Here is a 15982-nt window from a genome sequence, read left to right as displayed (position 1 = left end):
AACGAATGACGAATGGCAATGTTCTGAAACAAGAAACAACCATGAGAACCAGTTGGGAGTCCTATCTATCCTGTATCTTGTACCTGGTCCTGCCAGTGATCTCCCCTGTTGGAACACGTTGAGAAGTAGAGGACATTAAATCACCCACAACACACTGCACCTGACAGACCAGCACGCCTACATAAACACCCCTCCATCGCTCAACACGCACACACACGCACTTGTGCATCAGACAGACCAGACACATCCATCAAACATACAGGTGCAGTATATACATTTCTATTTGTTTTAGGAAACACGTGCACAGTGTCACAGCCAGATGTCATGTGTAGTTCAGGTACAGCCCGCTGTCCCTGCAGGACTGTATGATTTCAACTGCAGCCGGGAGGCACTTTAGCAGCGCATAAAGACCTTATAAAACATGTCGTAAAATTAGCAGCCGCAAAATATGTACTTACGTTTTCATGGTCCAGCTAAAGGATATTTTCATCAATGCTGCACTAAAGGGCCATGGTGAATATACTCAAATGTTCTTGTGTACTGCACAACTAAACACGAGTACACACACACACACCTTATTTCATAAGAGAAACCCTTGTTGAATGAAGAATCTGACATTAATAATCTGTGTACATTTTATTTACAGCGATTTAGTACTTCATAAAATGACCAAGTAGGAAATCTCTCAAAGCTGTCTACCACACACACACATTCCTTTTACTATCCTTGTGGGGACCAAACAATTGATTCCCATTCAAAATCCTATTTTCCCTAACCCTATACCTAACCCTAAGCCTAAAATCTACTTGTTCCTTGTCTGGGATCAGCTAAATGCCCCCACCTGTCCAGATGTTCCTTATTTTACTATTCTTGTGAGGACCTCTGGTCCCCATAAGGATACTAAAACACACACACACACTAGGAAAAAGCACCAGGGGGCAGTAAGAGACTGGTTCCATATCATCAACCTTCTCCCCTTAGTTTCCTCCACTCTCCTTTCATCCTCCCTGCTTCCTCCTCTCTCCTTTCATCCTCCCCCTCTTTCCTCTAGTTTCAGTGGGTTAAATCTTACTTTGCAGGTTAAATCACATGGAAATGTTTATTCACTGAACAACACCAAATGGTACTTCAAATAAATTACAAAATTGAAGTCACTCTCAGCAGTTGTACTAAGATGAAAGATGAGAGAGTCAGAAAGAGAGAGAAACAGAGAGACGGCGAGAGAGAGCAGTGCCCCTAGTACATTGGCGTGACTCAGTCATGTTACTCCCTAAACTGGGCAGGCGCTTTCTTCACCCAGGCGGTTTTGCAGACAACCGTCTCTCATTCCACACGCATTTTAAAAGAAGTTACAAGTGGGTGGCATTGTGAGTGTGTGTGTCAGGGGGATTGAGTGTGTGTCTGTATGGGTGAATTAGAATGTGTGTGTGGGGGGAGGAGGAGTAGTCTGTGTGTATGTGTGTGGCCTTGACGTCATATTTGTTCACTCTGTGGTTGAGATGGCATTGCCCTGATGCCAGATGCCTGGGAGACCGTGTCCAGTTAGCGTCTTGGCCCAGGGAGTCAGCTCGTTAAAGAGGGACAGAGAGACAGGCACACACACACACACACACGAAACAAACAAAAAATATGACACACTGTGCAAATAAAGTGCACACACACTGCTTTGTGTGTTCAACCATAGACACAGATCAATCATAAACGTTGATGTTTTGAACCTGTGATCACTGAATAGGAACTGGCACTCAGGTTTCTCTCTTCTACTGCCTCGCTCTGTACAGTCTCCTGTGCTACGTATTTCTCTCTCCCTCCCTCACCTGGTTGTGTGTGCATTGCAGGCTGCAGGTCTCTCCCCCTCCCTCCCTCACCTGGTTGTGTGTGCATTGCGGGCTGAAGGTCTCTCTCCCTCCCTCACCTGGTTGTGTGTGCATTGCAGGCTGCAGGTCTCTCTCCCTCCCTCACCTGGTTGTGTGTGCGTTGCAGGCTGAAGGTCTCTCTCCCTCCCTCACCTGGTTGTGTGTGCATTGCAGGCTGCAGGTCTCCCTCCCTCCCTCACCTGGTTGTGTGTGCATTGCAGGCTGCAGGTCTCTCTCCCTCCCTCACCTGGTTGTGTGTGTGTTGCAGGCTGCAGGTCTCTCTCTCTCCCTCACCTGGTTGTGTGTGTGTTGCAGGCTGAAGGTCTCTCTCCCTCCCTCACCTGGTTGTGTGTGCATTGCAGGCTGCAGGTCTCCCTCCCTCACCTGGTTGTGTGTGCGTTGCAGGCTGCAGGTCTCTCTCCCTCCCTCACCTGGTTGTGTGTGTGTTGCAGGCTGCAGGTCTCTCTCCCTCCCCCACCTGGTTGTGTGTGTGTTGCAGGCTGCAGGTCTCTCCCCCTCCCTCACCTGGTTGTGTGTGTGTTGCAGGCTGCAGGTCTCTCTCCCTCCCTCACCTGGTTGTGTGTGCATTGCAGGCTGCAGGTCTCTCTCCCTCCCTCACCTGGTTGTGTGTGCATTGCTGGCTGCAGGTTTCTCTCCCTCCCTCACCTGGTTGTGTGTGTGTTGCAGGCTGCAGGTCTCTCTCCCTCCCTCACCTGGTTGTGTGTGCGTTGCAGGCTGCAGGTCTCTCTCCCTCCCTCACCTGGTTGTGTGTGTGTTGCAGGCTGCAGGTCTCTCTCCCTCCCTCACCTGGTTGTGTGTGCGTTGCAGGCTGCAGGTCTCTCTCCCTCCCTCACCTGGTTGTGTATGTGTTGCAGGCTGCAGGTCTCTCTCCCTCCCTCACCTGGTTGTGTGTGTGTTGCAGGCTGCAGGTCTCTCTCCCTCCCTCACCTGGTTGTGTGTGCGTAGCAGGCTGCAGGTCTCCCTCTCCTGCTCTCTCTCTCTGTGCAGCCTCCTGTGCTCCTCCTGCAGCTGCTGCTTCTCCTCCTGCAGGTGGTGCATGGTCTTCAACAGCTCCCTGCGCTCCTGCTGCGCCTCCTCTACACGCTGCTTCTCACCAGAGGATAGAAGAGGAGACTGTGTACCGGTAACATTTAGACAGCTATACTGTATCACTGTGTGTGTGTGTGTGTGTGTGTGTGTGTGTGTGTGTGTGTACCTCCAGCACACTGCTCTTGGTGGTCACCACCAGAATGTCTGAGTTGCTGTCATCCTCGGTAACGGTGAGACAGTCCTCGGTGGGCGTGTCCGGGCGAAACAGGAAAGGTGTGCTGGCGCCTCTGATGTCACCCGTGTGTGTGACGTAACAGAACTGATAAAACTCCCCGTCACTCTTGGGAACATAGTACCCTGCAATGGGAGAGACCGAGTGGGAAAAAGTTAGGAAGGGTGTGGCATTTTGAGACAGTATCGTCAGGTGAATTTGTTGCGCTCGTTTCGTCTAGAGTATTCATAAAGAGTATCAGAGTAGGACTAGGGATGGGCATTTGAAATGATTTAACTATTAGAATAAATCATGACTTTTTTCTGGATATCCAGATAGTTAAAATACATGTTTTAAAGATTTTTTTAATATATATTTTTTTATTCTACTTCAATGGAGACTTGCTCACTGGACTCTGGAGGAAGCTGGTGAACTACACTCTACTTGCTTCAGCAGAATGTGGGGGAGGGGCGGGAAAGGAGTAGCAGGGGCCGGTGTGTGTGACCAGGTGCGCAACTTTGGTTTTAGAAGTGGGTGGGACATTTTTGATTTATTTTTTTGACCAGTCTGATAAACACTCCAAAGCCTATCCGACCGCTCGGAGGCGTCCGCGTGGTCCTAAAGCACACTGTTGCCTCATTTTGTATCACATTCCCAATAATAAAAACTGGGGGGGGGGGGGAAATGTTGACTACATCCAATTGTTTTAAAGAAGCTAGCTAGCTACAGTAGACAGTTAAGTTAGCCTGCTAGCTAGCTAAAGTAGCAATGCTAACTGAGTCTATTTTGCTGCGCTCCTCATCCTTGTCTGCAACAACTCCATTGATATGAAACAACATTCTACCTGTTGGTTGATCATGGTATCCTGCTCCTTCTCATTCATCCAACCGAATTCCGTCATTTTAATTCCATTTTGCATTGACTAAAATCTTTATCTTCCCATGAAGCCTCTGACTGTAATGCCTTGACCGACAACAATAAGCTACAGGTGTGAAACGGGTGTGTAGGGTAATGGTGCATCCTTTTTTAATGGGGCACACTCGTAAAAACTGTCATTAAACTGTTGTTTTATTAAACTGTTAAATCTAAATGGTCCATCCTTACAGCCTATATAGCAACATCACATATATAATCTCATACAAAATCTTTTCATTGTTAAAATAGGCTACTCTCTCAAGTAATCGAATACTAACGTCCGCTCAGATATTGGAATAACCGTGCCCATCCCTTAGAAGAAGTGCTGATCTAGGATCTGGTCCCCACATGCCCATGTCATCATAATGCATTATGATCTCAAAAGGCAAAAATGAACCATAGATCAGCTCTCTGAGAGGCATTGTGAAACCTGTCTAAATCTAATGTATATAAAATCCCTTATCTTCCATCTTCTACTCATAGTAAACACATCATTCAATAAGAGTAGAAGTCCAGTAACTCAACTGCACTGTATTTGAGGTAAAGATCACTGTCCGTGATATAAACACATGCAGAAGTCACAGAGTTCCACTGACACCACAGAGACCATGTCAGCCCCTGTAAAACCAGATCATCGGCCCTCCAAGGTGTGTGTGTGTGTGTGTGTGTGTAATATCCCTAAAGAGAGCGAAAGAGAGGTGTTCAAGTCTCTGACCAAGGTTGCGGTTGTATTCCATCAATAAAATAAGGTAGCTGGTTTAATATAGGGACTGTTAAATGATGAGGTTACCTTAGTATACCACAGTGCTTCCCATGCTCGGTGTGTGTGTGTACGTTCCTAAGTAAGTGTGTGTGTGTGTGTGTACCTTGGAACACCACAGCCCTGTGTACGGTGCTTCCAGGTTGGTAGTCTTGCGGCATGGGAGACCACAGGAACGTGTAGTAATCCCTCGCTGTGTTCCAACCCACCTACAGACCCAACGCAGGAGGACAGGCTACAGCTAAAACATACACACTGCCATATTGTTCTCACACCAACACAGGACACACAGCAAGACTAGGATCTCACAAATACCTGTTACGTACCTTGTTAATCATAATACAAGAGTGGTATTGCCCAAAGCAAGACCAACAAGTCGAACAGCCCAGCAGCCGAAAAGTGAAACGTACACTATCGGTCAAAGGTTTTAGAACACCTACTCATTCAAGGGTTTTTCTTTATTTTTACTATTTTCTACATTGTAGAATAATAGTGAAAGACATCAAAACTATGAAATAACACATATGGAATCATGTAGTAACCAAAAAAGTGTTAAACAAATCAAAATATATTTTATATTTGAGAGTCTTCAAATTGCCACCCTTTGCCTGCATAAATGCACATTCTTGGCATTCTCTCAACCAGCTTCACCTGGAATGATTTTCCAACAGTCTTGAAGGAGTTCCCACATATGCTGAGCACTTGTTGGCTGCTTTTCCTTCACTCTGCGGTCCAACTCATCCCAAACCATATCAATTTGGTTGAGGTCGGAGGATTGTGGAGGCCAGGTCATCTGATGCGGCATTCCATCCCTCTCCTTCTTGGTACAATAGCCCTCACACCGCCTGGAGGTGTGTTGGGTCATTGTTCTGTTGAAAAACAAATGATAGTCCCACTAAGCGCAAACCAGATGGGATGGCGTATCGCTGCAGAATTCTGTGGTAGCCATGCTGGTTAAATGTGCCTTGAATTCTAAATAAATCCCAGACAGTGTGACCAGCAAAGCACCCCCACACCATCACACCTCATCCTCCATGCTTCACGGTGGGAACCACACATGTTGAGATCATCCGCTCACCTACTCTGCGTTTCACAAAGACACAGCGGTTGGAACAAAAAAATCTCAAATTTTGACTCCAGACCAAAGGACAAATTTCCACCCGTCTAATGTCCATTGCTCGTGTTTCTTGGCCCAAGCAAGTCTAATCTTATTGGTGTCCTTTAGTAGTGGTTTCTTTGCAGCAATTTGACCGTGAAGGCCTGATTCACAGTCACCTCTGAACAGTTGATGTTGAGATGTGTCTGTTACTTGAACACTATGAAGCATTTATCTGGGCTGCCATTTCTGAGGCTGGTAACTAATGAACTTATCCTCTGCAGCAGAGGTAATTCTGGGTCTTCCATTCCTGTGGCGGTCCTCATGAGAGCCACTTTAAAAGTTCTTGAAATGTTCCGGATTGACTGACCTTCATGTCTTAAAGTGATGATGGACTGTCGTTTTTCTTTACTTATTTTAGCTGTTCTTGCATTAATATGGACTTGGTATTTTACCAAATAGGGCTATCTTCTGTACACCCCTACCTTGTCACAACACAACTGATTGGCTCAAACGCATTAAGAAGGAAAGAAATTCCACAAATTAACTTTTAAGGCACACCTGTTAATTGAAATGCATTCCAGGTTACTACCTCATGAAGCTGGTTGAGAAAATGCCAAGATTGTGCAAAGCTGTCTTCAAGGCAAAGTGTGGCTATTTGTTTCACCCTTTTTTGGTTATTACATGATTCCATGTGTGTTATTTCATAGTTTTGATGTCTTCACTATTATTCTAATATGTAGAAAATAGGCAAAATATAGAAAAACCCTTGAATGAATAGGTGTTCTAAAACTTTTCACCGGGATTGTATTTCACAGCCGAGTTGTGATAGAAAGCCAAAGTTGAAGATGAGTTTGTTTCACATCATGCACACCAGTCATTTTCTCATTCTCATGTAACAGTAGGCTAAACCAAAATAATGTACCACATACAATTACAGGGATGGAAACATTTATTTGAAACCACAAACCCTCCCTCACTCCTTGCCAGTTCTCTCCTCTCTCCGTGGAGAGGCTGGGAGGAGGTGTGTGTGTGTGTAAGGTCTGTCAGAGGGGAGCAGCAGAGCCTAGTTTAAACAGAAGAAGACGCAGAAGAGAAAGAGGTTCTAATTTTACACACACTTCTAAATAGCGGGAGAGAGATGTAATCATATGAATGTCGCCCCCGGTCACTTGAGGAGCGCATTTTGATGTTCCTCGACCACGAGACACTTGCGTTCAGTCTGCGTGGTCAATGCAGCACATGTAACAATGTTGATGACAACGATGCTGTTTTCACTTTTCTTCTTAATATAAATCCACTAGTGTTCTATAAATTACACTATTAGTTTGTGTTTCTTACATCAGCAAACAGCAATTCGTTTTTTCTTAGCAAGTTGGGCCTAAATCTAAGGCTAATTGCTAGCTAGCTAATAAATGAACTGAGTCAGAACAAACATAACAAGCTATACAGCCTGATAATACCAGTGGTGGGGCAGACCTACAGCTGAATGTTTTTCGTGCAACAGTATCTTCTAAATCAAAGAGGAATACACAAAGCAAGAATGTTAGCTATAAAGTTGCTAAGAGAAAACATTCAATGTAGCCAAAGATTATAGGGTCCCCTAGGAAACACTTGTCAACACTTTGGTTCCTACCCTGTCACAATAACTCCTCCCTGGCATTTTAATGCGTTGTCATGTCAAACACAGTATTCAAAAGTGCCCACTATTATATTCTAACTATATAATTAGAACAATAGTTATATTTCCATGATTCCAACAGTTCACCCAAGTGTTTTGCTCTAAATCACAAGTCAAACCGCAACTGCAACATTTGGTAAAAGAATAAGGCCTAGATTGTTTGCCCATATCGTGGACCCTACATGGCAGTGTGGAAATTCTCTCAAATGAGTACAGGAAGTGCAGAAATGTATGAAAATGTTGAATTTTTGGGGGGTTGAATTGAACAGTATAAAACAATCAGAATGGAGAAAGACCCATTGAAATACATTAGAATGTATGTGTTGCTACCCTAGGATCCCACTACTCATAAAGCACATTTAGAACTTTTATTATTCAAAAACAAAAACACCGACAAATACCGTCAACAACAAATAAAATACTGTGATATGATATTTTGGCCATAGTGGCCCAGCCCTACCTTGATGACAACATCACTATTAATGAAATAACAATGTCCGCAGTGATGAGGATTGTTAGTTTGATGACAATGTTCTGTGCGAGGGTGATAATGTTGACAGTATGTTGACAGCAATTGGTGTGATGTTATAAAGTAGAGTAATGCATGTAGGGCCTACTCGGAATGCAGGTGAAACTCCATGTGATAATAATAAATATCTAACTCTTTTCAGGTGAGAACATTATTTATACCCAAGTGTGTGTGTGTGTGTGTGTGTGTGTGTGTGTGTGTGTGTGTGTGTGTGTGTGTGTGTGTGTGTGTGTGTGTGTGTGTGTGTGTGTGTGTGTGTGTGTTAGTCTAAGTCAGGGTTTCCCAAACTCGGTCCTCGGGACCAGAAAATACCCCCCAGCAACACCTATCTGTTCTCCCTGCCTCCTCCCACCTCCCTCTGCACATTGAATAACCACACCACAGCTACTGGAAACATCTCTGTAGAAGGAAATAGGCCAGGATTTCCCAAACTCGGAACTCGCAACCCCCTCTGGGTGCACGTTTTGGTTTTTCCCCAAGCACTACACAGCTGATTCAAATAACCAACTAGTCATCAAGCTTTGGCGTTAGGGGAACAACTAAACGTGCACCCGTTGGGGTCCAGAGGATCGAGTTTGCGAAACGCTGGTCTATGGGGAGGTTTAAACACATAAATTATTTGCTAATTGTATAGTGGAGGGTTGCAGGTGACTGGAGTTTGGTTTGGAGTGTTCAGACTCAGGAGTGATGTTATAAAATAATCACAGACAAAGCTGCCATCCATCACGAATTAGAGGGGTATGCACGCGGTCCGATGACATGTTAATTACACTCTTACTGCACGGGTTTCTCCCAGCTACATGCCACAACTCCACTACCTCCTGAATCAGGGGCTTTTCCAGAGGTGTGTGTTTTAAATCTTAAGAGTTGATACAAGTAAATTTAAGCATATAATTGCATTAGAAAAAAATATGTCTTAAAACTTAAATCTCATTCCAATCTTACTTTGTTTGATATATGGATAAGTGTGATAAGTGTAGGAATATTATCATGGTATCATCAAGGCCTTGTGATGCCAATCCCAGGTTTTAGAAGACAGTATCAATGACAGTATACAGCCAGTAGGGGGAGCCTGTAGCTAACCTACATACTTTGTGTCAGAGAACCTCAGGGTATGTCTGTGTGTGTGTCAAGGGTAATGTGAGTAAGTGCCCAAGCAGCTGTGCTAGATGTATGTGTCTGGAGATCTCTCAGTAGTGCAATCACACACACACACAGACAGAGAGAGAGAGCTGGGGAGGAGGGGGGAGGGGTAGTGTCATGGCACAAGAGAAAAGCATTAGAAGATAAAAGTGTGAGAAGGGTGAAAAGGGAGGGAGGAGTGTTGGCTTGAAAAACTGACATTTTTTTAATCATTTCTCCTGTGGCTGAGTTTCACTCTTTCATGCCACGCTTTTCATGGGAAAAGCCTACCACCTCTAGCTGTGGAAATACACAGCTCTTTATCACACTCCCAACGTTTCACCATGAAACAGTTTTCATTAGTGCAGATTAACCATCTACATTTTCCAATCTACATTTTCCAAATAAACCCACCATCTTTATTCCTTTTTAATTGAGCTGGGTGGATTTGAAGTAACTTCTTAAAGGATGATAAATGTTTGCTTTGTGTCTTTACGAGACATTAAGCTTCCTCGTTCACATTTCCTGTTAATTCAGTGTGAAATTTGACGGCCCGATGAAAGAGGAGAGAAATAGAGAGAGGGGGAGGGAGGGGGAAACAAAAGAAGGAGAGGTGGAAGAGAGAGAAAGTGAGAGATGGAAAGAGAGAGAAAGAAATAAGGATGTGTGTGTGTGTATGTGCAATGAGGAAAAAAAGATCTGGTTAGACCAGAGAGACAGACCAGAAAATACCCCCCAGCAACACCTATCTGTTCTCCCTGCCTCCTCCCACCTCCCTCTGCACATTGAATAACCACACCACAGCTACTGGAAACATCTCTGTAGAAGGAAATAGGCCAGGATTTCCCAAACTCAGAACTCGCGACGCCAAGGGGTGCACGTTTTTGGTTTTTCCCCTAGCACTACACAGCTGATTCAAATAACCAACTAGTCATCAAGCTTTGATAATTTGAATCAGCTGTGTAGTGTAAGGGCAAAAACCAAAACACTGAAATAGAGAAGAGAATCAGGTTGATGAAAGAGAGTAAAACAAAAACGACCTATCTTCTAGTTGGAGACATGACGAGGCCTAACGGCCAACCTTCTAGTTGGAGACACGACGAGGCCTAACGGCCAATCTTCTAGTTGGAGACACGACGAGGCCTAACGGCCAATCTTCTAGTTGGAGACACGACGAGGCCTTACGGCCAATCTTCTAGTTGGAGACACAACGAGGCCTAACGGCCAATCTTCTAGTTGGAGACACGACGAGGCCTAACGGCCAATCTTCTAGTTGGAGACACGACGAGGCCTGACGGCCAACCTTCTAGTTGGAGACACCACGAGGCCTTATGGACAATCTTCTAGTTGGAGACACGACGAGGCCTGACGGCCAATCTTCTAGTTGGAGACAAGAATCTTCTAGTTGAAGACACGACGAGGCCTAACGGTCAATCTTCTAGTTGGAGACACGACGAGGCCTAACGGTCAATCTTCTAGTTGGAGACACGACGAGGCCTAACGGCCTATCTTCTAGTTGGAGACACGACGAGGCCTAACGGCCAATCTTCTAGTTGGAGACATGACGAGGCCTAACGGCCAATCTTCTAGTTGGAGACATGACGAGGCCTAACGGCCAATCTTCTAGTTGGAGACATGACGAGGCCTAACGGCCAATCTTCTAGTTGGAGACATGACGAGGCCTAACGGCCAATCTTCTAGTTGGAGACATGACGAGGCCTAACGGCCAATCTTCTAGTTGGAGACATGACGAGGCCTAACGGCCAATCTTCTAGTTGGAGACATGACGAGGCCTAACGGCCAATCTTCTAGTTGGAGACATGACGAGGCCTAACGGCCAATCTTCTAGTTGGAGACACGACGAGGCCTGACGGCCAACCTTCTAGTTGGAGACACGACGAGGCCTAACGGCCAATCTTCTAGTTGGAGACACGACGAGGCCTAACGGCCAATCTTCTAGTTGGAGACACGACGAGGCCTTACGGCCAATCTTCTAGTTGGAGACACAACGAGGCCTAACGGCCAATCTTCTAGTTGGAGACACGACGAGGCCTAACGGCCAATCTTCTAGTTGGAGACACGACGAGGCCTGACGGCCAACCTTCTAGTTGGAGACACCACGAGGCCTTATGGACAATCTTCTAGTTGGAGACACGACGAGGCCTGACGGCCAATCTTCTAGTTGGAGACAAGAATCTTCTAGTTGAAGACACGACGAGGCCTAACGGTCAATCTTCTAGTTGGAGACACGACGAGGCCTAACGGTCAATCTTCTAGTTGGAGACACGACGAGGCCTAACGGCCTATCTTCTAGTTGGAGACACGACGAGGCCTAACGGCCAATCTTCTAGTTGGAGACATGACGAGGCCTAACGGCCAATCTTCTAGTTGGAGACATGACGAGGCCTAACGGCCAATCTTCTAGTTGGAGACATGACGAGGCCTAACGGCCAATCTTCTAGTTGGAGACATGACGAGGCCTGACGGCCAATCTTCTAGTTGAAGACACGACGAGGCCTAACGGCCAATCTTCTAGTTGGAGACACGACGAGGCCTAATGGCCAATCTTCTAGTTGGAGACACGACGAGGCCTAACGGCCAATCTTCTAGTTGGAGACACGACGAGGCCTAAAGGCCTATCTTCTAGTTGGAGGGTCATGAGGCTACATTTAGGCCCTGTGACGACTGCATAGGATGAATGCATAGCGTCTGATGAGTCAATGCACCATACAGTGTGATAAGTACTGATGCAGGGCTAAGCGAGATCTAGTGTCGCTCACCCAGTCTTTGGGTGGGGTGTAGCTTAAAGATGCCCACCGATCGTTGGGGGTGGGTTGTAAGTAGGGTAGGGTGTACCTTAAATATGCCCACCAGTAGTCTTTGGAGTGGGGAGTGATGTAGGATGTGTGTGTTTGTGTTACCTTAAATATTCCCACCCAGTCTTTGGGGTTGGGGGTGATGTAGGAGGTGAGGGTGTAGCAACACTCCAGTGCCTCCTGGGGCAGGAAGCTCTTCCCAACGTTCTGGAAGATGACATGGGCAAAGTTTGATGTTTCCATAACGCCGATGACACTGCTGGGCAAAGAGCCCACCACCTGGAACGATGACATCATATCCTGTTTGTCACTTCATTTGTCCGAACTGCAGGGAAAATTCGTAATAGAGAGAATTTGGGAAAAGAATATAGGGAAGGGATATGAAAACATTTCTGGTTGGGCATGCATATTTTCTCTCCCTCCCCCTCACACACACATACACACATATATACACACACATCAAATTGACATTTTACCCATGTACAATCAAATGTAAATACATGCTAGTGAACTGAAATGTAACATGGAAGAATTCCAAGCCTGCCTAAACATGTTAAAATAACGACATGATGGCAAACAGACTGCATGAGATCATGTCAACTAAAAACCACAATACAGGCTTCCAAAAGCTGAAGCGAGTGATCGCACAAACAAGGACGGCCAAATTTAACACAGCCAGTACAGGTGTCATTTACCACAGGCGAACGGGGAGTTGCTAACTATAGCTAGGTAGCGAGCTAATATTCCCTTGACATTTTCCAAGAGCCTGCATCTGACACAAACACACTTAAGATGATTAGCTAGATAGCTATACTGTTCGCATATATAACGTTGCCCTAACGTAACTATCATGTTCATTGACAACTGGATCGATTAAGATATCTCCGCATTAACCTTCAAGGGCCTTGTAGCTAACTAACGTCACGTTGGCTAACTGATCTGACAACAAACTAGCTTATCTTGTTAGCTAGCTAGCTAGCTAGCAATAATCTCAGTGTTAGCTATACGTCTTGCTAGCAGGCCAAATCCCCTAGCAATATGACAATCACAGCTATTTTTTCCGCTTGAATCGATTCATTACCTGTCTTACGAATCCAAACTGCGACAACGTGTGTTTTGAAAGCCAAATGTGTCAGTCCAAACGCGGTTGTGGAAATAGCTTCAACCCCCGTTGTCAAAGCATTGAAGATGCTGATGCTTTTCCTGAAATGTGAAAACTGATGGTCTCACTTCCGGGATGGGATGGTGGCGGTGCTGAGGAGAGAGATTCCATTTCCACCACGCACAAATTCCAATGATGTGATGCCGAAAAACAATCTATTTGCAAGTATAAACCAATAAAGCAATTAATGAATATACAGTAGCTATCTCTGGCAAATGTCAGGTTATTTGCCCAGTTGCTGCATCTTGCACTGGAAATAATGGAAATTGTGGAAATTGATGGAAATTGATCAAAAATGTATCACTAGCCACTTTAAACAATGCCACTTAATATAATGTATATGTATATACTGTACTCTATATCATCTACTGCATCTTGCCATCTTTATGTAATACATGTATCACTAGCCACTTTAAACTATGCACTTTTATGTTTACATACCCTACATTACTCATCTCATATGTATATACTGTACTCAATACCATCTACTGCATCTTGCCTATGCCGTTCTGTACCATCACTCATTCATATATCTTTATGTACATATTCTTTATCCCTTTACACTTGTGTGTATAAGGTAGTAGTTGTGGAATTGTTAGGTTAGATTACTCGTTGGTTATTACTGCATTGTCGGAACTAGAAGCACAAGCATTTCGCTACACTCGCATTAACATCTGCTAACCATGTGTATGTGCCAAATAAAATTTGATTTGATTTGAATAGAGCGAAATGTATGCAACACAGAGTGATGATGGAGTGAGTCGCTGGGGGTTCTAGGGGGCGGCGGGTAGCCTAGTGGTTAGCGCGAACCCCTGAGTTGACAAATCTGTCATTCTGCCCCTGAACAAGTCAGTTAACCCACTACCTAGGCCGTCATTGTAAATAAGAATTAGTTTTTAACTGACTGACTTGGTTGGGAACCACTGTAACGTAAAGTACATTTGATAGCCTAAATAGAATTACTCTACTGTACATCAGTTAGGGTAATTGAAAATATTACTGCCGGAACTATTACATTTGCACAGCATGTTTAGAAAGTTTTGTTCCAAACTATGGTTGAAACTATGGTTGATTGAACGGTTCCTCTTATCTGAAAATATTTTGTTTAAACATGTTAATGACCACAAACGATTTGCGTTTTAGTCGTTTAATTCACTAATCTTGTACCAAATGAGGAGGCTGCACTCGAAATATTGCTGTTAGCGTTTGAGACCAGTTCATTACTGTATCTTACAAACAATGTCCTGTTCAGGGGCATTAAGACACAGGATATCCCGCCTTTGCAAGATTTTCCATTGGCTGTTGCGCTCAGCTAAGACTCATGAGTGGTCCGAATAGCGCTCAATCAAAACCAACTCCCCTTTACTTCCTGGCTGTCAGCCGTCATCAATGTAACCCGGTTTTATCTAGAAGGGATACAACTTTTGTAAAAATTGACTTTTCGTAGCAGGTTCGAGAATTTACACAGAAGCTTAGGATAATTAACGTAGCAGGTTAGGATAAGTAGGTTAAGGTTAGGAAAATGGTTAGGGTCCATCAGGGTTAGCTAAAATGCAAAAACTTTTGACGTCAATTTGATAAAGCTGTAATCTTAATAGACGTGACCCTGTAAACGCCCAGGTCAAGGGGAAATAAGCATGGCTGCCTTGTTCAGCGAGTGTCGGAATCTATTGCAAAGGTGCAATACTCTTGTCGGCCTGGATCTCGGTAACGTGTTTACATGTTTTTCTATTTTCCACCATCTTTTTCCCGGTGTGCATGTACATAATAGATCAAAATGGCTATTTTTCTGCAAATCTTCTGAACAGTTGGTTACCCACTGTGTTTTTCATTTTATCTTTATTTAACTAGGCAAGTCAGTTCAGAACAAATTCTTGTTTACAATGACAGCCTACACCAGACGACGCTGGGCCAATTGTGCACCGCCCTTGGAACTCCTAATCACAGCCAATTGTGATACAGCCTGGGTTTGAACCAAGGTGTCTGTAGTGATGCCTCTAGCACTGAGATGCAGTGCCTTAGACCGCTGCGCAACTCCGGATCCCATACAATTTCCTCCCAAGTTGTTGTTAACGAAATATGAACATTTTAACTATGAACTGATTGCTTGTAACAATGGACATGGCTATACGCTCATCTCTCACATCCCTATCAGTCAATTCTTTAAAATCATGTTTCCTTTACTCTTCATGTGACCAACTGGATGGAACACAATGTTATTCGTGGCTGTAGTAACTACCAGCATGCCTGCACAAGCCTGATCATTTTAATTTATGACCCAGCTCCCCTAGGACAGGGAACTCAGTCGGAGTCTCAATTTACTGTTGACAGTTATAATAGTAGAATACAACAAGGTGCAATATCGAAATTTGGTTGTGTGTGTGTGTAGTTTCTCTTGTTCAAATAAAGTTTTATTGGTCACATGCATGTGGTTAGCAGATGTTATTGTGGGTGTAGCGAAACGCTTGTGCTTCTAGCTCCGAAAGTGCAGTAATATCTAACAAGTAATGTATAACAAATTACACAACATGTACCCAATACACACAAATCTAAGTAGGAATGAATTAAGACTATATACAAATGGACGAGCGACATCAGAGCGGAACGGCTAAGATATAGTATAGAAAACAGTATATACATATGAGATGAGTAATGCCAGATATGTAAACATTAAGTGACTAAGATACTGTAGAATAGTATAGAATACAGTATATTCATATGAGATGAGTAATGCAAGATATGTAAACATTATTAAAGTGACTAGTGTTCCATTTCTTAAAGTGG

General features: G+C 44.3%; 1 protein-coding gene across 7 annotated transcripts in view; it reads right to left on the bottom strand.

Annotated features, from left to right (window-relative positions):
- The window catches only part of LOC129820122 (tax1-binding protein 1 homolog A-like), a 35222-nt gene extending 21939 nt beyond the window's left edge, over positions 1–13283 (bottom strand). For 2 of the 7 annotated variants that reach the window (XM_055877017.1, XM_055877019.1), the window contains exons 1-5: positions 13118–13282; positions 12142–12361; positions 4899–5001; positions 3073–3263; positions 2805–2963 (exon numbers count right to left, since the gene is read on the bottom strand). In XM_055877017.1, the coding sequence (XP_055732992.1) occupies positions 2805–2963; positions 3073–3263; positions 4899–5001; positions 12142–12333 (645 nt within the window). In that variant the 5' untranslated portion in view covers positions 12334–12361; positions 13118–13282. Of the gene's footprint in view, positions 1–2804; positions 2964–3072; positions 3264–4898; positions 5002–12141; positions 12362–13117 lie in introns of all 7 variants that reach the window. The other 5 variants (XM_055877020.1, XM_055877018.1, XM_055877022.1 and 2 more) reach the window with 5 other exon arrangements.
- Positions 13284–15982: the final 2699 nt, after the last annotated feature.

This window comes from Salvelinus fontinalis, chromosome 22 (assembly GCF_029448725.1).
Source record: "Salvelinus fontinalis isolate EN_2023a chromosome 22, ASM2944872v1, whole genome shotgun sequence".
NCBI classification, from domain to species: Eukaryota; Metazoa; Chordata; class Actinopteri; order Salmoniformes; family Salmonidae; genus Salvelinus; species Salvelinus fontinalis.
This window is presented reverse-complemented; position numbering and strand designations above follow the sequence as displayed.